The sequence below is a fragment of the Cydia amplana genome, chromosome 26, assembly GCF_948474715.1.
Source record: "Cydia amplana chromosome 26, ilCydAmpl1.1, whole genome shotgun sequence".
Taxonomy (NCBI): domain Eukaryota; kingdom Metazoa; phylum Arthropoda; class Insecta; order Lepidoptera; family Tortricidae; genus Cydia; species Cydia amplana.
This window is the reverse complement of record NC_086094.1, coordinates 4,730,820-4,756,339: the sequence shown is the minus strand read 5'-3', so window position 1 is coordinate 4,756,339 and position 25,520 is coordinate 4,730,820. Positions and strand designations below refer to the sequence as shown.

At 37.2% G+C, this 25,520-nt stretch overlaps 1 protein-coding gene across 1 annotated transcript in view; it reads right to left on the bottom strand.

Moving 5' to 3' along the window:
• Positions 1-3,668: 3,668 nt before the first annotated feature.
• LOC134660249 (serine protease Hayan-like) overlaps positions 3,669-25,520 on the bottom strand; it is a 46,569-nt gene continuing 24,717 nt past the window's right edge. Inside the window, exons 3-9 of the mRNA XM_063515994.1 lie at positions 19,127-19,750; positions 17,690-17,877; positions 15,690-15,793; positions 14,172-14,324; positions 7,005-7,096; positions 6,219-6,379; positions 3,669-4,592 (exon numbers count right to left, since the gene is read on the bottom strand). Coding sequence (XP_063372064.1) covers positions 3,768-4,592; positions 6,219-6,379; positions 7,005-7,096; positions 14,172-14,324; positions 15,690-15,793; positions 17,690-17,877; positions 19,127-19,750 — 2,147 coding nt within the window. The 3' untranslated portion in view covers positions 3,669-3,767. The remainder of the gene's footprint in view (positions 4,593-6,218; positions 6,380-7,004; positions 7,097-14,171; positions 14,325-15,689; positions 15,794-17,689; positions 17,878-19,126; positions 19,751-25,520) is intronic.

Below are 25,520 nucleotides of genomic sequence, written 5' to 3'. Positions count from 1 at the left end.
CATAATTTCCGAATTAATATTTTCAGGTAAACAAACATGGATGAAGATTTTGACCTAGTTATAGACTTAGACGATGAAAGAGAGGAAATACCACATGGAAGTGACAACAGAGATGAAGAAATTAGACGAATAATAAATATAAATAAGAACAACGATGACGAGAGGACGAAACAACATTCTCATAAAGAACTTCAAGAAACTAGCGTAAGACAGAGTCAAAACGGCGATCACAATTCAGATGACGATTATATACAAGTTATAGATGACGACGATTATGAACAGTCGGTTCAAAAATTAATAAGTGCTGCAAATAAAATAGGGAGAGAGTACCTCAAAAATAAACAATTGAAAGAAGCGATAGCTAATAAAATGCTGAATGATAGTCAAGTGCATAAAAGTGATTCAATAAATCGAGGTATCACAAATCAAGTTCGAGATCACAGGACTTTACATAGGCTTGGTCAAGAAAAAAATCAAGATAGCATGGACGATTCAAGAAATCAAATATTAAGTTGTATTAGAGAAAATCGAATTGCAGAAACAGCCAGTTACAGACCGAGTCACGAATCTCAATATGACACGCAAGATATACCACATCATAGAAACAGAAATAGTTTTAGAAGAAGAATGGATGGTTATATGCAAGATGTGAGGCCTTTACCTTACATACAAACTGCACGACATGCAGATAGACACAATAATGCAGATGGACCAGAAGTTGATTTAAGCATAGATGACCATTATCCTATAATGGACAGGTATGAACACAGACATACTCACAGACCTCAAATTCCTCGGATTAATGACTTTTATCCGCATGATCCAATAAACAGAAACACTCATTTCCATGTTCAAAGACCAACTTTAAACACAAATGGTTGTAGGTATAATACAATGACCAGCGATACATTCAATCATCATTATATGCCAGAAGATGTGTTAAGCATAGATGAATATAGACGTGCTGAAATGAACAGAGCTCAACAATTTTATTCATATAGACCGGATTTGATTAGACTTGATGACTATAGGCATACAGCAATAGAAAGAGACGTTTATAGCTATGCTCATAGAACACATGAACCATTGAGAAGTGATTATGGAAATACTATAAGAGATGGATTTCCTTACAGTCATTATTATATACCTGATGACTACTGGCAAGCAATGATGAGCAGACATGCTTATAGACCAGAAGGTGTAATAAGCATGGAAGACTATGAACGCTCCTTAAGAAATTGGCATGTATACGGCAATGCTCATAAACCTATAGGTCTAAGTTTGGATCCCTATAGATCAGTAGAATTCCCTCATATTTACAGACCTGATTTAGTAAATATGGATACCCGTAGAGAACCAATGTTAACAAGAAATGCATTCTATTCAGATACTGTAGGTACGAATATGTGTTGCTACAGACAACAAATCAACCCCTACAGAACTGAAATTGATGATGCTAATCGAAACGATGATTGTACACTGAATTTATCTCGCAAACAAGAAACAACTAGTACAGCTGCTAACACGCTAAGAAATGCGAAGAACGATGAGAATAAACTGCGAACTATTTTTAGTACAGGAAATCAAGTATTAAAAGCACCATTGAATATAAATAAAAGGTTTAAAAAATCTGGAAATCTGGATTTGCCTCTATATAAATATAAAAATAGTCTAAACAGAACAATGCAATACCATATTAAAAGCAATACTACTTTGAGTGTAAATAAACCTAAATCAGAACATATGGATATATGTGAAACAGGAGTGCCTGTTATAGCGAATATACCGGATACAGTAATATTAAGTACTAAAAACATTTATCAAAAAAGGACGCATAACCAGATTGCACAGTATGATGCTTTAGCTGCATCAGAAATAAACCGCGACAGAAATGATAAGATCGAAACAACTGCTAAAGAAATTGAAAACCATGCAGCTGCATTCGATGAAAATGCTGAACAATTTATATATGAGGTGAACAAGACACATGAAGATAAAGAAGTTGATCGAGAAAGTAATGCAGTAGAAGAAGATATTAGTATACAACTATTGGTAGTTTTCTTCACTCGTGTAAAGGAGCTCGTCAAAGACGCTTTTCCAGAATTTTCAAAATCGCTTGTAAAGGAAATTGAAAATTTGGGAAAAAGGACGAATAGTGGAAGACTGAAAACAGACATACAATACATTTGTCCTTTATATTGTTCAGTGTCCACTTACTTTTTACCCCGATTTGACAAGACTGACGATGATAATAGGATAGAAAAACATGTAAATCGAGCTAAAATTTGTGATGTGTGTAGTAGTATCCAGAACTGTTATAAGTTGTACAAGAAAAAATATTTTAATTTAGTGTCCACGCAAACTGCAAGTGAAAAAGAAGAAAGTTATGCGAAGAAAGCCAATGAGACCATAAATGTTAATTTGCCAATAGAGAGTGCACGAGGAATTAGGGCACAAACCGTCATATGTCGGCGTCAAGGTACAGACTGTAAAGATAAGGGTATAGGTGAATCTAGAAGAAATGAGGAGATGGATGTTAGTGAAGAATTGCAAAGAGATCAGCGTCAGTCAAATAAAGACACATATGGTGCTGACACTAGCACTGTTATCGACAAGCATCCTGTAGCCAGCTTACATGATAAAAAGTTACTCGTAGACTCATTATCGGTATTAAATTTCAATCTACCAAGCAAAAATATTGAAAATGCAATGAATTCACCAAATTGGGTACCAACTATATCAATTGATGACAATGATATTTCATTACGTATCAATACTCATAACAACCAAATGGAAGTCGAAAAACCAGTCCTAAATATCATTAATGATAAAAAAGAAATAATAATTGATTACAGTAGTCAAAACAGACAGAGTTTAACTGAAAACAGAGTCGATAAGGACAATATTCCTAAGGGTGAAAATGAAACAAAGCTAATCCTCTCCTTATCTTTCAATGAAATAAGGAATGCAGATATAATAGCATCAAAACTAAAGGATAAAATAAGTAAAAAACCTGACACCGTATTCAGATGTCATATATGCAGTTGTACATTTAACTATTTCACATCATTTGTAAGCCATATGCAGAAAGAACATTATATAAATGAGATCGACGAAGATATATCAGAAGAATGTATTGCGCGAAAATGTCCATTCTGCGGAGTATATTCTAAACAGAAGTATCACAACGAACACGTTGAAAGAGCTCATCCTGAAATATTTAGGCGTAAAGAAGAAGCGAATGAAATAGAACATATAAAAGTCAATAAAAGAAGGAAATCAATGAAAAGGAAGTTCATATTTACATGTCTGGTGTGTCACAAGAATCTCAAGTCGTGCGAAGTACAGAGGCATAGAGAGATAGAACATAAGGGATTGAAGGTAGCGAAGATGTTTACTAAGAAACTATCAAACGTAGATTAATTGTTACAGACCCTACCTAATAATGACCCTTAAAATTACCATAGATAGAGTACCTAATGTAAGTACAGCCAGTAGGTACAGGGTAATAAAATAGCAATATCAAAAACAAATGAAGTATAGTGAGTAATGAAGTAATACATACTTGTATGATTCCGATCTTTTTTATTAAATCCTTTGTTTCTTGTTGTATAGCTCCGATATTTATACATTAGGTAAAATAAAACAAAACATTGGTAGTATACATTTATATTTACAAATTAAACAATAAATTTAGAGTATTTCGAATACATGTCAACATTAATACCTATTTTCACCTACCACACGGTAGACAAAATATTTGTGGTTCACGTTAACCACCATGGTCTATTTACCGTATAATCTTCAACATTTGACTGTCTATTGTCATTATAATTATTCTGTGTTCTTTGTGTTGGCTGATTATTATATCCATAATTATCATTTCTATTATAATTAGTTTGATCTCGATTATTACTTCCATAATTTTGTGAATTATAATTATTGTTGTCATAATTATTATTCCTTACAGGTTTTCGAGTGGTATAAACATTTGGGGAATTTTGTTGATTGTTATAGTCTGAAGAAATAATGCCTCTATTTGGTTTTTGTGTTGTTGTTGTGTAACTTGGTCTATTATTACTGCCTTGTGTATCGTAATTATTATAATCTTGCTGATTATAAGGTCTACCTCTATTATAGTCGTTTTGTTCTCTATTATTAACACCACTTTGACCTCCAGAATAAGTATTTACATTTCTATCAGGACGTTGCGCATTATCTTGACTATTACCTTGTGGTCGTCTATTATTGTAGTTGGCATTATTTGGCCGCTCATTATAAACACTGTCCTGTCTATTGTTGCTCCCATAATTATTGTCATAGTAATTGTTATTGTTACCAGAATTGGCATTATTATTTCCAGAATTGGCATTATTATTACCATAATTATCACTGTTTCCATAATTCTGATTATTGTTGGTATAATTCCTGATTTTCTGAGAGCCGAAGACCTGAGAGGCTACGAAGGCCCGTTGGATCTTGGCGTACAGGCCTGGGGTCTCAGCAGCGCCACAGGACCTGCCTAGTGACGTCACGCCCACGACACGCCAGATGCAATCTTCTTGAAGCTGAGCGGGTCCACCGGAGTCACCCTGGATACAAAGAAAGTACTTATTGTAAAGTTAATGATAAAAATAATACAAGTGGTGCCGCTCCCAACATACCAATTGGGTATCTCTACGCTGGGCTAAGCCTCCTCCTCTCCTCCTGATCGCAACATTCTACCCCGATCCCCCCTCCCCTCCCACCAATGCCGGACTAAGCCTGCTTTTTAGGGTTCCGTACCCAAAGGGTAAAAACGGGACCCTATTACTAAGACTCCGCTGTCCGTCCGTCCGTCCGTCCATCTGTCACCAGGCTGTATTTCACGAACCGTGATAGCTAGACAGTTGAAATTTTCACACATGATGTATTTCTGTTGCCGCTATAACAAAAAATACTAAAAACAGAATAAAATATAGATTTAAGTGGGTCTCCCATACAACAATTAATGTGATTTTTGACCGAAGTTAAGCAACGTCGGGCGGGGTGACCGTTTTTTTGCTTGTTTTGCTGTATTTTTTGTTGATGGTGCGGAACCCTCCGTGCGCGAGTCCGACTCGCACTTGGCCGGTTTTTTTATATTATAAATGGGCTTACTCATGGCCACAGACTAGCCGAGGCGAAGACGTGGCCTACGATGGAGCGAGCCTGCCCAGAAGATGCCTGTTCACCCTTGATTCCATTGCTAATCCTCTCCTAATTTGCTTTTAATTCCATTTTATGCATTCCGGTGGGTCGACATTAATGAACGCCCCGCCACTGCTACAAAGGTCTTGTGATTATGATTATATACGACGTGAGGTCAGGTAAGGTAGCTTCTAAGTGGTGATGACGTGAATAACGGTTCCATTGAAGTACTCTTACTATGGACGCGACCACAGTGTTCGGCGGTCAAAAACGTGACGCACGATGCGAGTCACATCTACTGCAGTGTCTGAATTATTTCGATTTGGAAATTTCGCAGTTGTGGAAACCTTCCGCGGCGGAACATCAGTCACGTCACGGCGTTTAGTGTTTTGAACAGGGGGGTTAGCCATGATGACATAATTTACTCATATCACAACGACGGGACTTAATCGCGTAAAATTAAGTTTAAAATTTACCTCTGACGTTTCGAGGACGGCGTTGTCCCGTGGTCTCGTGGTCGTGGTGACGTCAAAGGTAAATTTAAAACTTAATTGTACGCGATTAAGGGTCGGTTGCACCAAACTGTTTGTCTAACCTTACCGTATTCATCTCTCATTCTGATGTAGTATAGCTGTGTCCCTACTTACGTAAGTAAAATTTACAAGTGTATCTTTGCGCCTAATAACACTAGACCCTACTTATAGTGTTGTGTTCCTGCCGGCGAGTAAGGTTGCCAGACCTCAACGAGGGTGCGGAGTGTTAGGGTCGGCAACGCGCATGTAGGTAACACTTTTGGAGTTGCAGGCGTCCGTAGACAACATGCCAATCGCTAACGCTCCGTAGCGCACGAAACGCAACTGTCACTGTCACACTAATATGGAGGAGTGATAGAGAGACCCAAAGCGATTTGAAGCGATAGTGATTGTCACCTTGGCTAGGCCGCCAGGCGTCCATAGGCTACGGAAACTGCTTACCATCAGGCAGGCTGTATGCTTGTTTGCACCAACGTCGTATATAAAAAATCCGTTAAGGCTAGGGAGATATTTTACCTGACAAGTATCCTTCCCACCCCTTTCATCCCCAGCGCAGATCTGGCTCTCGCTCAAGGGTCCCTGAGGCAGCTTGCGTGAGGTCCCGAGGACCTCGTGACATCGGTTCATGTCCCAAACTGGCAGAGACACACTGCGGAGCTCCAGTGATTGATCACCTCCTGGAAATGACGTTTTTTTAATGTTTTTCAAATCATTTGATTAATTTAATATTTAAATATTTACGACTACCTTTTCGGCGAAAGAAAGATTTGTGTGCGCATCCGAAAAAAATAATATAGTTGGTCAAACCAATTTGTCAGTCAGTAATAACCAGGAAAACTATACTCGTCCTTTTCTTTTGGGTGCTAGTAATAGTGTAAGACAAAGATTATGATTCCACTCAGTCTATGTTTGAAATGAGACAGTCCTTTGACAAACTATAATATAATAGCACTGGCTAAAGGGGGCAATAGGGGCCTCTTTTTACTTAAATAAGTATGTAATCTTGGTAAATTCTGTTCGGGAAGTGAAGAGCCGTGGAATCTATGGGGCCCAATACATTCCACAACTCTTCTCTTTCCGAACAGACTCTACTAGTCGAGAGTGTAGGGCCTAAACTACGGCGTTGCGTGAACAAGGGATTTCCTTTGGCAGGATTGGTCCTTTAGGACCCAAGGATAGATTTTAGAAGTGGAGCCACATTTTTGATGTAAATTTTGACCTTTTTATGCTCTGAGCACACCGACTATACTAGCATGTCTAATACAGTGATTGACTTTTGTTTTCAAAGCTTTGTCAGCTTACCATATTCAGTGCGGCCCCAACCAGTAGCGATGATGGGTGTGCCCACCGCTGGGGCGGTGCCCAGGCACGCTGGCTTCACCACCTCGGAGAACCTGGACCATGGGAACAGACTGTCATATATAAACCTCTTACCTACATAAGTATATTTATAAGTCTTTTTATTTAATTAACAAGCAGAAACTTCTGCGATCGATGCTATTAACCTTAGAATAAATTTAAAAGTGGAAAAATTACTGTCTTGGGTGAGACTTGAGCTCACGGCCTCTGGATCTGCATCGTAACTGGTGAATTTCCAATATGACTTGGAACTCCGGTAGCCGTTCAAGAAGTGTAACGCTCTTCCGGTAGATGTCGCTCGGGTCCCATTGTCCGGGTGGAAAGATTTGCTGGCTATGGATGAGGTCTTGGTGGCTCAGATGGCAGAGCGCTGGAGTATCGATCCAGATGCCGTGAATTCAAGTCTCACCCAAGACAGTAATTTCTCCACTTTAAAATATATTCTAAGCTTAATTATAGAGTCTGTTCGGAAAGAGAAGAGTCGTGGAATGTATGGGGCCCAATTACATTCCATGACTCTTCTCTTTCCAAACAGACTCTAAGAACTTATTAACCCTTTGAACGCCACCCCGATCGTGCGCGGTGCGTCATCGTGAACCTTGTCGTAGTGCACGAAGGTTGATATTGGGCTGAAGCCGCGAGCGTCAGTTGACGTCTTTGGCGGTCAAAGAATTGGTACAAGCTGGATGTTCCGTCTAAGGCCTCATTTAGGCGGCGTGCGAACTCGTATACGATTCTAGTTACATTGCCGACCATTGAGGTTACAACAATTCAGCCGACCGATCAAATGACGCAATGAAATGAAACTCGCATGCGAGTTCTCCCATCGTCTAAAATGAGCCCTGGCTTTTCTGTAGACGTGATATATTGACCTTCGAGATGAAATATATACATCTTAGCTGAGTAATTTTCTTCTCTTGAAAGAAGCTCAGCAGAAAATTAAATTTAGATTTCAGCACTCACAGATACTTTTCAGAAAAATCAGGGCCCCTATTCGAGATGTACAACTGTCAGAATTCGCGTCCACTTCAATTCAACAGTGGATTGAATCGCATGTTCATCAACTGCGGATTATTATTACGCTGCACAAACTTCTTCAATGATAATATAACTTGTAGTAGGCGCATCATGCCGCCTTCGGCCATGCTATTTAGAGAGAGAAAGTTTTTCTCAAATTCAGACTTCCGAACGCACGTCACGCAACCCACGCGTGACGCTTCTGTCAAACGTCATTGTCGTTTTCATGCAGCCGACGGCCATTACGTGTCCTAAAATAAAAAGTCTTTTTGTTTATAAAAGGACAAGAAATTCCTTAAAATACGTGGAAAATAGGATAAAAAGTGACCCAATTGTAAATTGGAAGAATAAGAAGATTGGAGAAGAAGATACAAGAACGTACGCGATCAAGGCTGAATGCGACCTCTCGTCGCCATGGGCCGCTATGCGCGGACGCGGTACATATCGAGATCACGATCTTGGGCCTATTCTAGGTCTGTAATTCTATATCATCAAGATTCCTATCTCCGCCAGCGGCGTCGAGAACTAGATCTCGCTCGGTATCCACAGTAAGCCTCGCTCTCTGAATTAGCATCTAATGCCAGCATTCGAATAGTTACTTTTTTAAAACATGTAACATTCCAAAAAGGAACATAAATGGTAAGTAATAGAGTGGTAGTACCAAATGCTAATTTGTTATTTCTATTTAGTGTTGGTGATGTGTTTTTGGAGTTTTATAACTAGCCAACTCTGGTTGCTGACTGTACTTGGTGGTTGTGCTGTACACATGCATTCTGGAACGCTATTCTAGGCGTATCTGTTTCTAAATGCTTAAAATGGCTGTGCTAATCATTTTGGAGTGTTAATTTAGACATCTCTGTTTGATATTCGCACTTGGCAACCTTGGCGTACTACACTAGGTGCGTTTACTGCCAGTAGCCATGGGATATTGTCACATATTCCTTGCCAACAGCACTGAGACATTACTCATGTCCTACCTGCAAATAGGTAGTGGACCATAAGCCACCTACAAGTCTTGTTAGATAAACTTACCTACTGGGTTTTGTGGCGTGTTACACTCTAGACACAGCTCTTAACCAAATGAGTTAATCATGTGGTATGCCAATACTAGGCCGTCTCTTGATATATACTCATTTTCAAGTAGCTGAATTTAAGTAGGTACTTATTCTAATTCAAGCAAGCGAAGTACTAAGCGAGCGAGCAAATCTTGACCTTGTGGATAAAGGCACCTGAAATTCGAATATTATGGGATTAACCCTTCTAGGACTTTGCTGTTGTTTGTTCGCAGATATATAATTAAGGACATTACAAAATACTCCGCGCTGTAAATAATTATTGGTGCTCCGAGGTGAACCCAGAGAATTACGCTGCGGCTGGCGAGATGCTTGTCAGTAGGGAACAAGGCTAAGTATTGAAATTAAACAAAATCAACCTGTTCTCTAACTGTGATGATTTAGCTCTCAATACAATTGTGCACTGTAACAGAACCATAAGTGACTGCTCATTTTTGTGCGATTGTCATCATTAACAATCTTAGCTAAGGTAGCTGTTCAATAATGAATCCCAATAAATGGCATAAGATGTTTTAAAAAATCTTTTAAACATGCTGTTGACAAGTGATGTATGTGATAAGGTGTGCTAGCAAGAATAACTAATGACTTATAAATTATTGTAAGTCCTAAGAAATTTAATCTTACAGGGCTCAACTACCAATCATATTTTTACAATGTATGTTTTTGATGTTACTTATCTTTGTTTCATACAATAAAGTATTTACTACTTACTAGCAACATACAAAATAGCCTGGTCAAAAGCAGCAATAAGGAAGCGGAGCAACACTATCCTCTCTGCAGGCACAAGGTCGCTCCTAGTCCCAGCGACAGCACGGCCTGGATAAAGGCAGCAATAAGGAAGCGGAGCAACACTATCCTCTCTGCAGGCACAAGGTCGCACCTAGTCCCAGCGACAGCACCAACACAACAGCCTGTGTTCACTTAGAACAATTTTTTATAAAAGCCCTGGTTTAATTAAATTATATACCTTTTTTCATAGCAATGTCATCATACTTGCAAGGATTCTGTCCAGGACATCTCATACAAAACTCCTATCTTATCTGTGCCAGTATTTACAGGTATTCCGAAAAATGGATATTTCTGTAAAATTAACAGTCAAGTACTGGAAAAATATGTGACTTTGATATATGCTGTGTGTACAAAATAATATATGCCTATGATGTTCTTAATGTAGGTACCTACATTTCATACAGCTCAATATTTCGTTAAAATATTTTCTGTACAAAACCCTATGGGAAATAAATACAGATATATTGCTAAGACAAGTAAAATTATTGCATCTAAGCAGTTTTAATACAACAAGAAATTGGAACTGCCATAAAACTAATAACACAAATTGTTACATGGCACTAGCTCCAAGTTGTTTTTACCTGATTCTTGAATTTGGGAAACATCTGTGTTTCATATGGAAATATGAAATTTCAATTTTAATTCCTGTCATTAGACTATTATGTGATTATATATAGATATCTCTCTAGCTATATGTATCGGACCTTTCATGAAGTGTATAAGGTCTAGAGGTCACACTATATCCATTGTTGAAACTCCTTACAATAAATGTTTCTTATACTATGTATGTACCTATACAAGATATATGGAGTCATAATCAAATGGAACTAGCACCTAAATACCTCAGAAAGCTGGCTAATATCTAGATTATTTATTTACCCAATATTTTATAAACTGGTTACATTTTTATAAGTTTATAACTTTGTTCATATAAATGGGTTGTTTGTATAGCTATAAGTTTGGCTAAATGAATATGGCATACACATGTATGTTTAAAGAGCTAAATACTGAATTTAATATATTTTAAAGAAATATAATGCCAATAAATATCACCTAGTGTAATATAAATTGATGGCTAAATATTACGCATTTGAATTTGAAGAATGCAAGAAGAGAAAAATTGCCAAGTTTGACGCAGCTCTAAGAATTGCTTCAGAATAATCGAAGCGCGAACGGAACGTCGCTGTCACTGTCAAATCCATGGGTTGTCATTGTCAACTTATCTCTTCAGTAATATGTCGATTGTCGATCGTCTTTATGTTCAAAGACATTCCTTTCAGATTTATCAGTGTGAGATACTACTGAAAGAAGATAATACAGCTATCTCAACTAATTAAAAACCGACTAGGTGAAATGAAATACAGTATGTTTATGTCTAGGATCATTTAGCATAAGATGAGTGAGAGATGATAAACTATTCGATTTTGCTGATAAAAACCTGCCAAATATGCAAGTGAGAATCCTATAGGTATTAGAAATCAATCTGAGATTGTCATACGAGTTTCAATTCAACAGTGGTTACTCAAATGAGTACGTCTGATTGTCTGTCAAGTTAAACCAGTTTGACAGCACTGGCTTACCTCGAGTATCAAGATCTCGGAGATTTAATATAAATTAAACAATGAATATTTTGAAATGTGTTGCAACATTCTGGAACTCCTCTGATCGAGTTATTAATAGTCGTGCAGATGAAATATGTGAACGCTATACATATACTTACCCTAGTGAAGTAATTAATTAACCCAGATGTTTTTCTACATAGATGCTTTCACATTTTCATGGTTATAAAAAACATTTTATCTGTGCTTTCCTTCCATTTGAAATGAAATTCAAGGTATTAAAGTTCTAGGAAAAGCAGAAGGCACGGTCATTGTACCTACTCAGTTTTACAAAATATTTATATGTTACATACATATAATTATATGGATTTGAGCCCTAGCTTCTCAATTATAAAAACTTATTCCATTAACCGGTTTCACACCGGGTTAACAAGATTCAACATCGTCTTATCCTGGTTACCCCTGTGTTAACCGGGAAGTGTCTTCAGCCATCACTGAAGGAGCGGAGGAGAGAGGAGGAACTTCCGATTGGCGCGACCAACAGTACGGTGGAGTCCCTTGCGCCCAACACCGTCAACACTGGTGTATGTTTTTGTGGAACAATTAAGCATACTTACATTAATTATTTCATAGCAGCTGTTCGAGAAGTGCTTGCTATTTAATAGAATTATGTAATGAGGAAGCTAGGTATAGAAATATTTTTTTATAAATTGCTCTTATGCCTGTATTGCGGCATAGGCTCTCCTCAAATGATAAGGTGGAACGCTTTATGAAAAACGTTTTTTGACTACACCCACCTCAACCTTAAGTGTGAGCTTGTACCTAATCTAAATCAGTATTTAATTATTTATCAATAATTTCACCATCTAATAAAAATCTTTCATTACAAGATTAAGAAATAGTAAAAAATTACTTATTATTCTGGCTATGGTGATTGCACACAGCGCGCTAAAACCCTATCCTTGATTTTAAATTTGAGAAATGTTGCTATCTTTAACATTTTGTAGGGAAAAAACTACTTAATTTGATATTGAATGAGGTTTGTTCTCAGGCCAAAACATTACCTAGCTGTATGTTACTGATATATAAGAACGAAGAATGTTATTCATTAGTTATTATTTATTGCCGGAAAAATACCTCATCACTTCCCAAACGATTCGTAGATGAATTAAGTCGACTCTTAAAGATACTTTAAGTGGTATTGATATTTCTATTTTTCAACAAACATTCAACCTGTTATGCGTTGGTGTCATATTGATGGAAGAAAAACATTACGTTGGAGTAAGACTTCTGACGATTTTGCCCAATTTCATAATAATAGGGCCATAGTTTCATCCAATGATCTTGTTAGATCCTTAGTTATTCTTTCTTCTATCTAGTTAATAAGAGAATAAGGGTTGCTAAAAGCAGCAACACACTGTTAAGAGACAGTTAAGAGTTGCTTATAGCTATTGAATTCTCTAAAACTTTCATTTTATGCCATCTTTAGATTTTTTGATAGTCCTATACTTCATAATTAAGTTTTTTATTTGGTACTAAGTGGTACTAATAAAATACCCTTTAATAAGGAACAATGTATTATTTGTTTCAACTAGGTATCATATGATAAGCAGTTTGATGAAATGATGATCTCACTAGATCTCTAAATAATGTGTAAGAATTAAAATTATATTCATATTGGAAATAGACAGTTACTCATACCGAACTAAAACGATAGGTATTTTAAAATGAAATCAAAAATCATTGCTTTCATTGTTCCCATACAAAGCCAAATCAAACTTTGAATACTTATCTCTAAACATCTACAAGTTATATTATCATTGAAGAAGTTTGTGCAGCGTAATAATAATTGGAAATTAAACGAACTTACCTGTAAGTGAAGTTCATTTCAATTATATTAGCTGCACAAACTTCGAAATGATAATCCCTCCCGCCCAGTACCCGCGTTATCCTGCGACAACCAGGGATTCTAATAGTGAAAAATCCCTGTCAAAGTTTTAGACAATTTTGGCTTTGCCGAGTTGGCCAAGCTGTTATATCTGTTGGCATATTCACTGCCAGTGCGAGCTACGAGCGAAGCTGATAATATGTGTTTTTCCGCTTTGTAGCGCCAAGCGCCTAAGAAAAGAGAACCCGCCTAGCGGGTCTCTGGCAGTGAAAGTGTTTTGACTTGGCTTGTTACTCTAAACTAAATGACGTTTGACAGAAGCGTCACGCGTGGGTTGCGTGACGTGCGTTCGGAAGTCTGAATTTGAGAAAAACTTTCTCTCTCTAAATAGCATGGCCGAAGGCGGCATGATGCGCCTACTACAAGTTATATTATCATTTCGAAGTTTGTGCAGCTAATATAATTGAAATGAACTTCACTTACAGGTAAGTTCGTTTAATTTCCAATAATATCATATGGTACAACCAATAATTCAACCATAGAGTTCTAGGTCCATGAATTCAACAAAAATCAACTTTGTTTTATTACTACTTTAAGGTTTATAATCATTTGGTTTGGTTGTCACCTAACTGTGGATTGCTAATGTCAAATGTTGACACAGGATTCTTCCGATTCAACGGGAATTCAACACGATACGTCAAACGTCGCATGTCGAATACCCCTCAGAGGACTGTGCAGAAGGATACTTCCAACAGGTTATTAAAGGTTATATTCCGTGACATACTTGACAGCATTGACTAGTTTGACAAGCGCCAAATCGTAGTAGGACCTTGGCAGCTTGTATTTCGGGTGTTTGATGACGGCTGCGACCTTCACGACCAGCGCGCCAGGGTCGTCCAGGTATGAGGAGCCGAGTTGCACCGCGCTGGGGGGTCCGCTGTTGCAATAGAAATAGATTAGTATTGGTAGAGAGTGTTTGGAAGGTCATATGTGACGCTATCTATGAAAAGGGACCTTATTGTCGATGGCGCTTACGCCATTATTAACGATGCTCCGATATAAATACAATGCCGCGCGACGCTGTGCGGCGTAAGCACCATCGACAATAAGGGCCCTTTTCATAGATAATGCCCCATATTATAACCCCTTAAACGTCACGAGAACATAGTCGACGTACAAGTAAAACTTCTACTCGCTTTATTTTCTGTGTTAAAATTTTTAGAAACAAAAACTAAGGCCAAACATACCTAAAGGATGACTCACGCTAAACCGGGCCGTACCCGGGCCGAGGCGTCTGACATGTAATTTTCTATGATGGCTGATCGGTGACCACGTGGTGCTTTCCATAGAAAACGAAGCGCCGGAAGCTCCGGCCCGGCCCCAGCCCGGTCTAGCGTGAGTCTTAATAGAGGTAGGTAAGTATGTTGCTTTAATGTTAATGCCAAGTTTCATGTAATTTCAACATATCGTGTCGTTTTAAAAAGAGAGCATAACTTCGATTGTATGGCGGCGGCTAGGTTCTTGTGACGTAACACGTAACCCTTTAACGGACCAGATTATAAAAAATCCTCAATTTTAAAAAATCTGTGAGGACTTAAGAGAATAGTTCCTTACTTAACAACGGTGTTGTCGCGGTCCTCAAATGAGCAGTGCGCAGCAGTCAGGACGAACTGCTCGCTGACCAGAGAGCCGCATTTCCAGGCGTAGCCAGCCGCCTGGAGGATAGATCTGTTAAGAGAATAGTTCCTTACTTAACAACGGTGTTGTCGCGGTCCTGGAACGAGCAGTGCGCAGCAGTCAGGACGAACTGCTCGCTGACCAGAGAGCCGAATTTCCAGGCGTAGCCAGCCGCCTGGAGGAGAGATCTGTTAAGAGAATAGTTCCTTACTTAACAACGGTGTTGTCGCGGTCCTGGAACGAGCAGTGCGCAGCAGTCAGGACGAACTGCTCGCTGACCAGAGAGCCGCATTTCCAGGCGTAGCCAGCTGCCTGGAGGATAGATCTGTTAAGAGAATAGTTCCTTACTTAACAACGGTGTTGTCGCGGTCCTGAAACGAGCAGTGCGCAGCAGTCAGGACGAACTGCTCGCTGACCAGAGAGCCGCATTTCCAGGCGTAGCCAGCTGCCTGGAGGATAGATCTGTTAAGAGAATAGTTCCTTACTTAACAACGGTGTTGTCGCGGTCCTGGAACGAGCAGTGCGCAGCAGTCAGGACGAACTGCTCGCTGACCAGAGAGCCGCCGCATTTCCAGGCGTAGCCAGCCGCCTGGAGGAGAGATCTGTTAAGAGAATAGTTCCTTACTTAACAACGGTGTTGTCGCGGTCCTGGAACGAGCAGTGCGCAGCAGTCAGGACGAACTGCTCGCTGACCAGAGAGCCGCCGCATTTCCAGGCGTAGCCAGCCGCCTGGAGAAGAGATCAAACTGTTAAGATATTGTAACGTGTAACGAAACTTGTATTGAACAACAATTTAGAACTAATATTGCAAGCAAAAGGAGTTAAAAATAGAGTTCCGGTTAATCCAGTTATAATATTCGCTGAAAATTGTTGAGCATTAGAGTTTTCGGTCGTCGCAACATCTTTTGTCAAGTAGATATTGATAATTCCACTACTCGATGCTAGATGTCGACGGGTGAATCAACTTTTAGAACACTTAATTTCGTGTCCCTAGACTCCCATACCAAAGAAAAATTTATTTTTCAATAACCATGTCGATATTTTTACTTTTTTGTTTACACGGGCGTTATTAGATCTATTAGTATTTAAGAACACATTAAAATTAACAACTTGATCAGATAAAAGTTGCATTTTCAACGGGTTTACTAATGAATGGGCCAAAAACGTTTCCCAAAGTATCACATCCCAAACTATGTTTCCCAAATTATCATTTCCCAAAAAAATGTTTGGCAAAACAACTTATCGCAATTTTTCAGTTAGCAATAGTCTTTTTTGGCAAGTTATTGTTTAGCAAATAATTACTTGGTCAAGTTTCATTTTACCAAGTATTATTTAGTCAAATGTATCATTAAGCATAACTTACATGTCCCAAAATTTACGCAGATCCAAACGTAAACGTCAAGCGTCAACAGTACCCTTACCACGAGTTACTGACTGTGTCAAAACTGACATATACCCTAACGTCTACGTAACTTACTTAATTCTATGCATTTCGCTCTTACTGACATATTTGTGCGAGCGAGATGTAGGGACTATATAAAGTAAATTACATGGTTACGTATATGTCAGTGTTGACACTGTCAGTGACTCATTGTTCGGGGTACTGATGGTAACCGTAAAGTTCCAATTTTAAAACGTATTTATGTGTGGGTTGTTTCACGTTTGCCGAACTAATACGACAATTGATGTAAATAAATATATTATGATTTTGACATTTTGATGATTAAAAATTTTAATAACATAGTCATTTTTTTGGTACTGCATTGTACCTACTATTGTATTATTTCCAGTCAGAATCACGAGCACTTTCGACCCTAATACGAGAAAAAAAGTGTCCCCAAAATTTCATACAAATGCACCAAAAACTTGTGGACATTTTTTCTCAGTAAGAATGGAGAAAGCTACTCATTCTGAGTAGAAATATTATATAAATTCAAAATTCTAACAGAACGAATTTAGGTTCAAATTTAAATAGAAATGATGCCTATTTGCCAAATTTGGGAAGTGACAATTTGATCAAACATCTTTTTGGAATAAAAAACGTTTGCTAAATAAGTTTTTGTCCTAATAACATTTGACAAAGTAAAATCATGCCAAATGATAATTTAACCAAATAAATTATATGCGAAGTGTAACTTTGCTAAAGGTTCCTTTGGGAAATGAAACTATTGCGATAAGTTTGTTGGGAAGTGAAATTTGGCGAAATGTATTTGGGCCAAACGGAAGTACACCTTTTCAACGGTAACGTAGGAGAAAAAAAGTTATCTCCCATACAAAAATCAGGGACACACCATTTTTGCCTTTTTCTACTGCGTTACCGTACAAAATGTAACTTTTATATGATCAAGTTGTTAATTTATTGTGTTAATTAAATATTTACGTATCTAATAATGCCCCCGTAAACAAAAAAGTGAAAAAATCAACATGGTTTTAAAAATCGATTTTTTTTGCTAGGGAGTCGAGGAACACGAAATCAGTGTTCTAAAAGTTGATTCACCCGACTACGAAAATAATACGCGTTTTGGTACCAAAACTGTTGTAGAAGTGAGCACTTTATTCTTACTATATTTCTCTATGGTTATACCTAAATCAAAAGACTGTCCGTATTATTCTCAAACACGTCACCTGTATTTTCCTCCACCCGAGCAACGCCATGTGCGGGAACTCCTGTATGTCCACCACTTTTCCCCCCACCACCAGGGGCACGGTGGTGGGCGCGCACTTGCGCACGTTTATCTCGACCGGCTCGGGCCGGGGCAGGAGGGGGATAGCTTGGACCGCTTTTGTGCCCAGTGCTTTGTACTCGTCGCACTCTGAAAACGATATTTATTTTATTTTATTAATTCATAAAATTTACACAGCATTACAGCGGACTAATACGCTGTGAAATTTATAATAGACAGTATTTATACAAACAACGTAAGTACATGATATAGTCTAGAAAGGAAAAACAGAACAAAATGTCAGAAAGAAAAACTAATAAAAGACAGAAGATTCACGCTTATCCATCGCCTCACAGAACTTCATACATTCATTACACAGATCCATCCAACTACTTGCAAATACATCACTTTAAAATATAAAATAACATGAAAGAGTTGTAAACTGAAATAGATGTCATATATTAAAGAAAAAGTGACGAAGCCCTCTAGTGGTGAAGGCCGGATTCGAACCGGCGCCTTTAGCAACGGGCTAACGCCTTGAACCCCTTGGCCACCCCAAATCAAATTATTTAATAAAATAATCTGATTTGTTCCCAAATTTGTGTATTAAACGTTGATTAGTTCACTACCCACTACCCAACGAGCGATGGAAAGGAGCATGCTAAAGCTAAGAAAAATACATAAAGTGAGAAGTGAACACATAAGAAATAAAACGAAAATCACAGATGCATTGAAATATGCACTTAAAATGAAGTGGCGATGGGCCGGCCACGTAGCGAGATACACGGATCAAAGGTGGACAAAAGAAGTGACTCTATGGAAAGGTCCCGACGCAAAAAGAAAATCAGGACGACCACGAAAGCGATGGAGCGACGACATAGTAGCCACGGCCGGACAAAGATGGCTAAATAAGGCAAAAGACAGAGACGAATGGAACAAATTGGAAGAGGCCTATACCCAATAAAATGGGGTTCCTATCAACATTTAATTATTAAACGCACAAACATTAAATTAAGTATAATTAAAATAAGTTAAAATAAAAAGGTAAACATAGTACATACTTAGAATTAGTTATATTAATGAATTAATTTTTTTCATTTATTATGTGTACCTAAACGATACGTTTGTAAGTAGTTGATAAGAAAATAAAGAGGCTTTTTATTATGTATTATTATTATTTGATATTTTTTTAAGTGTCCTAAATTGCCCTAGAACTTAATTAAATCTACGTCAGTTAGACAACGCGAACGGCTCTAGATAAAGCTCCTCGTTACAAACAAAGCAAGAAAACAACCAAAGATCTGTTTTAATTCTCAGTCTCACGGGAGTTTTGTATTTTTTTTTATCGAAAGCCACAAAAAACATGAATTTCTAATTATTTGGTAAATATAATACTTACTTCTTTCCGCCAGCTCTATATACCTCTTCTTCTCAACATTACTCATATAATCTTCATCAGGCCCAATAATTATCTCCGGAGTGGTATCATCATCAGGAAACGCTATAGAATCTTCATCTTTCGGCCTCGCGTTCACCCCATAGTTAGGTCTCGCGTTCACCCCATAGTTAGGCCTCTTCGTCACCGGCCTGTTCGTTATAGGAGGCCCATTGGTAACTACAGGCCTAACCCCTTTATTCAACGGGTTTTCTGTCGGATAATAATTATTATTAAAATTTGGTCTTTGCGTATAATAATCGCCTACATCATTTATTTTTCCGTCATATATGTTATATTCTTGCAAATTCTGAGGTATTTTGTTGGTTGTGCGTATATTGGTTTTCTTTTTTGGTTTTAATGTAGTGCTATAGTTATTAGTTATGTTCTTTTTTCTTCTGTAATCGTTTTGGTTTCTGTCTAAATTGAATTGTGGTAGAAAGGGGTTATTGTAGAGATCAAGTTCGTGTGTTTTTGTGGTTTCTTCCCGTTTCGTTGTTTGTTTGTATGTTTTCTCGGGTCTTCTCGTGAACGATGATCCGTATGAAGGTTGATCCGTTGCGTATGGTTTGAATCCTTGAAAGAAATCTGTAAAAATAAAAATAAAAACATTATGTTAGCTTTAAGTGTCAATACGGCCAAATCCGTCTGCGGGAAATTCACGGCCTACAATCTTTTCTACTCTGCCATAATGTTGACTGGTAAAGAATGCTTCATTGTTTTAAGTTCGCCTTTGAATAATGAAAAAAGAAATTGATTTATTTAGGTATCAAAAATGCAGCTTAATACATAGAATATTCTATTGTTAGACAGCCTAGGAATAGTGTCCTAAGTCCTAAACAGGTAAACATATGTACAATATGTACATTAAGTTTGTCTTATCACATTTTTTGTAAAAGTAGGTACATTAAGTTTGTCTTTTGTGCAATAAAGTTTAAATAAATAAATCCAGTGCATTGTTCTCATATGACTATACCTAAACAACATGATATAAATAGCATTTAGGTACAAGGAGAATTTATCTTCCTGCCTTCAAGTAGGCATACCTACTCATTGTGTTATGCAATAAAATAACAATTTACCGGTTGTTTGCATAAAATCAGCATTATAAACGATGACGCGGTAAATATGGTCGCCGTATAAATATGCAGTAAACTCATTCGAACTATAAAAATCTTATTTTAATCTGTTACTGATATTCTGTGTTTCTCGACCGTTCTTACACTTCTTACCTTACACAATAATTTATTACGTACGAACCGTTCGCGCTGAACGGCATTTTTATTTTATTTAAGTTGTAAGGGGGCGTCTTTTTTTTTGTTGTCCCCCTACACTTTTTTTTCAAATTTGGGATTTTTTATGTTATTTCTACTCAGAATCACGAGCTCTTTCTATCCTAATAGGAGAAAAAAAGTGTCCCAAAATTTCCATACATTTTTCGATCTTTCCATTCCGCGACCGCCATACAAAGCCTATGAAAAATGGTGACGTACCTAATGGAAATAAAAACCTTAGGACACTTTTTTTCTCCTATTAGGATAGAAAGAGCTCGTGATTCTGAGTAGAAATAACATAAAAAATCCCAAATTAGAAAAAAAAGTGTAGGGGACAACAAAAAAAAAACGGCCAAGTGGAAATTTTCGCATGATTTCTACTCGGACACCCTCTTTCTATCCTTACCGAGAAAATAATGTCTCCACTTTAATTGGTCCATTTGGTTACGTGTTACGTTTCAATACAACTTTCTATGACCGTTACAAAACGAACAAACATGTACCTATACATTTTGAGGATTTTTTTTCCGGGTATTGGGAATATTGGGAGCGAAAGAGTTTCAATAATTGCCTCTGAACAACTATTATATACTTAATCTGGGCCCCTATTCGACATGTGCAACTGTCAAATTTCGCGTCATTTGAAATTCAACTGTTGAAGTTCATTTGAAGTTCATCAAGTGCTGAAGTTCATTTGGTACAAACAATAATTTAACAAAAAACAACTTTGTTTTATTATTACTTTAAGGTTTATAATGGTTTGGTTTGGTTGTCACCTAACTGTGGATTGCTAATGTCAAATTTTGACAAGTAATGATTCCAAATGTAGACTTTTTTCTCTATGACCTTCGGCTCCATCTTGGAGTTTTTGACGTGCGAAAGGGTAATTTATAGCAAAGAGTAAAACTTTTTTTTTTTCAGTACGTAAGTTTACATGAATTAATGACATCTTGTGAGCGATAGACTAACGAATGCGCTGTAGGCGATGCGGCGGCGAGTAGTGGAACTTACGTGACAATTTCCATCAATCAAAAAGGGACTACATCGCTGATGGTCGATAAAGGCTATTAATCATTGAATTTTAACAGCAAGAATGCCTTATTGACAAGCGATCTTTTTGTTGAACCCACACCTACACGTCAAATAATGCTTGCTCCACACATTCTCCTATAAACGCTCAAAATTGTAAAAAAATGAAACAATTTACTCATCACCTCTCTCAACTCAAGCTGCCTATTTCTAAACCACGTTAATAAACCACAAGTTGTACCTTAACACATTTCGTAAACCACATATTCAGAAAAGTCCGTATTTTATTACTAAGTGGAACATGAATAGCTTGTATTACTTTTTTGGCATAAAAATAATCTAAATTAGTCAAAATATTTTGACTAAATATTGCGCTACTGCTACCTACTATATAGGTACCTACTACCTTAGTAACTTGGTAACTTTGTCAGTCACCAACTATTTTGATGCTACCTACAAAGAGCATCAAAATAGTTGGCGACTGACAGGTCAGGCTCCGGTCTTGGTAAGTAATATAGTCAAATACAGTAGGTCATAAGACCTAACATTACTACCAAGACCTAAAAGTACCTATTGTTTAATATGTATCTACTCAGAGATGATTTTTAATTAAAGGAGATTAAATACATATATGTTATTCAACTACAAATAAAAAAAATGATCTATTTCAGTTTACACATTTTTTTTCGTTTAATTTTAATAAAACATTAAAGTTTTTAAGCATTCAACTTTATTTAATTTTCTTCACTTTATTATTTTCTGATATTTAGGTAGGTATGGTGTTTCAGGTTGGTAACAGGAAATAAGAAAACCACACCTCTCCAAAAACTCTGCTGGTGATTCACATCTGTAAGTTTAAATATGAAACATGATAAAAACACTTAAATTAAAAACTTAATGTCTGGGAGACCGAGTTTTGCTCTGGAAACATATAATAACCCAAAAATGCGCGTTTTCCCAGAGATAAAAACTAGCTAGATCGATTTTGCGCCCCCGTAAACCTCTATATAGCAAATTTCATCTAAATCCGTTTAGAGCCGTTCCCGAGATCCCCGAAATATATTATACATAGAAATAAATAAATAAATATACAAGAATTGCTCGTTTAAAGGTATTAAAAACTTATAAATAAATTATTAGCCCTAAATCCTGGTAGTGAGTGTAGTGACCTACCAAGTGCGGTAGGGTGCCCTTCTGCAGGCTGGCCGCTTGCCCCGCTGGATAAGAATGCTGATCCGCATCATCAAAAGCATACAGATATAAAGCGCTTTGACAGCTCCTCATAGAGGAAACGCGCGCTAGGCCGCACGCCATAAATCTAAGCTAAAGTCTTAAATTCGAGATCATGAACATGAAATATTGTTCGCTATAATATTAAAATCATAGGTATTAGACCTATGATTTTACTATTATAGCGAAAAGTTAGCAGGAGACGGCCGTGCCGTGGTCGTGATAGGTACAGCATGCGTGGACCAGACAAGCAAACCCTGAATTATGTCCCTACCTATTTTACTATACCTTTGTTCACCATTATGTTCACCTATGTATATTTACTCTTCTTTCCAAGATAATCATCTTTTTCAAAATGTAACCCGTATAATCGGGCTGTATAATTGCCTCAATTTTTTTTACACAAAGTTGTATGTAATCTTAATTCGATAATTAATGATGTTTTACATATTTATCATATACTATTTTGCAAATTTTTCTTGGATATTACGTTGTTTATTTCGATTGACGTGTTTATTATTTTCGTTACTATGACAGCGTTTTTTTTTCTTTTTTGTCATTTACTACAGTAGCCAGTGTCATGTCGATATAAAAACACTTTAAAAATGGAAAGGTTTAGTCCTCAATACAGTGACATTATAACTCAAACAAGAACCATCCAAAGGGGGGTGGGGGAAATTTCGTTATCTGCCTCTCTATCACTCTTGCATATACGAGCGAAATTTAATGGTGGCAGATAACGAAATTGGTTTCGCGGCAGGCCCTCTTTAAACAAACCGCCTTGATTCATCAATGTTATATTTATTAGGAACAAACGTTGACCGACTGTCCTATATATTATACTACTCTTTGCTGCCCACTTCTAGCGCTGACGGTACACCGCGAAAATCAGTAAAATGCTGCAAATGGTGTTAAAGGTCTGAAAATCGGTACGATTGATCTTTAGGACATTTGAAACAATTTGACCCGAAGCGCCAACAAATAAAAAAAGCGGCCAAGTGCGAGTCGGACTCGCCCATGAAGGGTTCCGTATTTAGGCGATTTATGACGTATAAAAAAAAAACTACTTACTAGATCTCGTTCAAACCAATTTTCGGTGGAAGTTTACATGGTAATGTACATCATATATTTTTTTTAGTTTTATCATTCTCTTATTTAAGAAGTTACGGGGGGGGGGACACACATTTTACCACTTTGGAAGTGTCTCTCGCGCAAACTATTCAGTTTAGAAAAAAATGATATTAGAAACCTCAATATCATTTTTGAAGACCTATCCATAGATACCCCACACGTATGGGTTTGATGAAAAAAAAATTTTTGAGTTTCAGTTCGAAGTATGGGGAACCCCAGAAATTTATTGTTTTTTTTCTATTTTTGTGTGACAATCTTAATGCGGTTCACAGAATACATCTACTTACCAAGTTTCAACAGTATAGTTCTTATAGTTTCGGAGAAAAGTGGCTGTGACATACGGACGGACAGACAGACGGACAGACGGACAGACGGACAGACGGACAGACGGACAGACAGACAGACAGACAGACAGACATGACGAATCTATAAGGGTTCCGTTTTTTGCCATTTGGCTACGGAACCCTAAAAAACGAGAGGAGTTAGACGTCATGTTTTTTTGTATGAAATTAAAAAAAAATGTTTAGAAACCTATCGTGTATGGTATTAAACGAAAGGGCTTTCTGAGCCAATGCTAAAAATATATCACATAGTTACATTTCAGTCATTTTGTTTAAATTATAATAAAAATAGTTTTCAAAACATACCAAGTTTGGGCTTCTCCAGATACAATACCATATTTTTTTTTTTTGTAAAATATACCTCAAATTATCCCTAATATCCTCATATCTAACCCTAATAAAGCAATTTTGAAATTATTTACATTTAGGTTTTTTTTTTTAATTTTTCAATTTTACTTCGTTTAAAAAATATTGTATGGAATACATTGTTTCCAACCTAATTTTAGTTAAGGTTTTAAGTAACAAAAAAAGGTCGAACCTTTTTTTGCTTGATTAAAGCATGAAACTTGGCACAGTTGTTCCTTATATCAAAATAAGCCGATTAACATCGGTAGCCCGAAGGAGCCCCCGCCCTGGAGCCCGAGAGGGGGGGGGTCAAAGTAGCGCCCCGCCCGGCTTCGTTCTAAAAATTCTAACAGGCCCCGTTTAGCTAATAGGTCATATTTGGTATCAATTTCGGATAAATCAATAACGTAGAATTCATTTCTGGTATACAAAATTTGCAATTTGTAGAAAAATAAAAAATAAATCCAAAAAAAATATTTTTTCAAGTGTAATTTTTATTTTTTATTTATTGACAAAATTAAACTGCTTGGTTTTTCTACATACAAAAAATATGACGATAAAGCCTATTTAATGGAGATTTTAAAAACATAACTTTTACTTACCTTTATGAAAGGGAAATTGCATTAAAAAAACATATATCGTCCCGCGCCGGTGAATATCTTTTTACCGACATAGGCATCGATATAGACAACATCCGAAGTACACACTCTGGAGACCGACTAAATGTGTTGTTTATTTTTGTAGATCATATATTAAAGATAGAAAGGCGTACATAAAATTTGATTAAAAAAAAATGTGTCGTTCAGTGAAAAAAGGGACCTTTGAAAAATTTATCACAGAGCCTCTCGTTTGTATAGAAGCATAGTTAGTTCCAACCATTCCATGGACTCCATGGTCCCTGTTCTCAATGAATAAGAAGTAAACTGTAAGTGTTATTTAATCTACTTACTTATTACATTATAGAGTAATTTGCCAGTAACTGGCCGCCTTTAGTAACTGGCCGCTCTA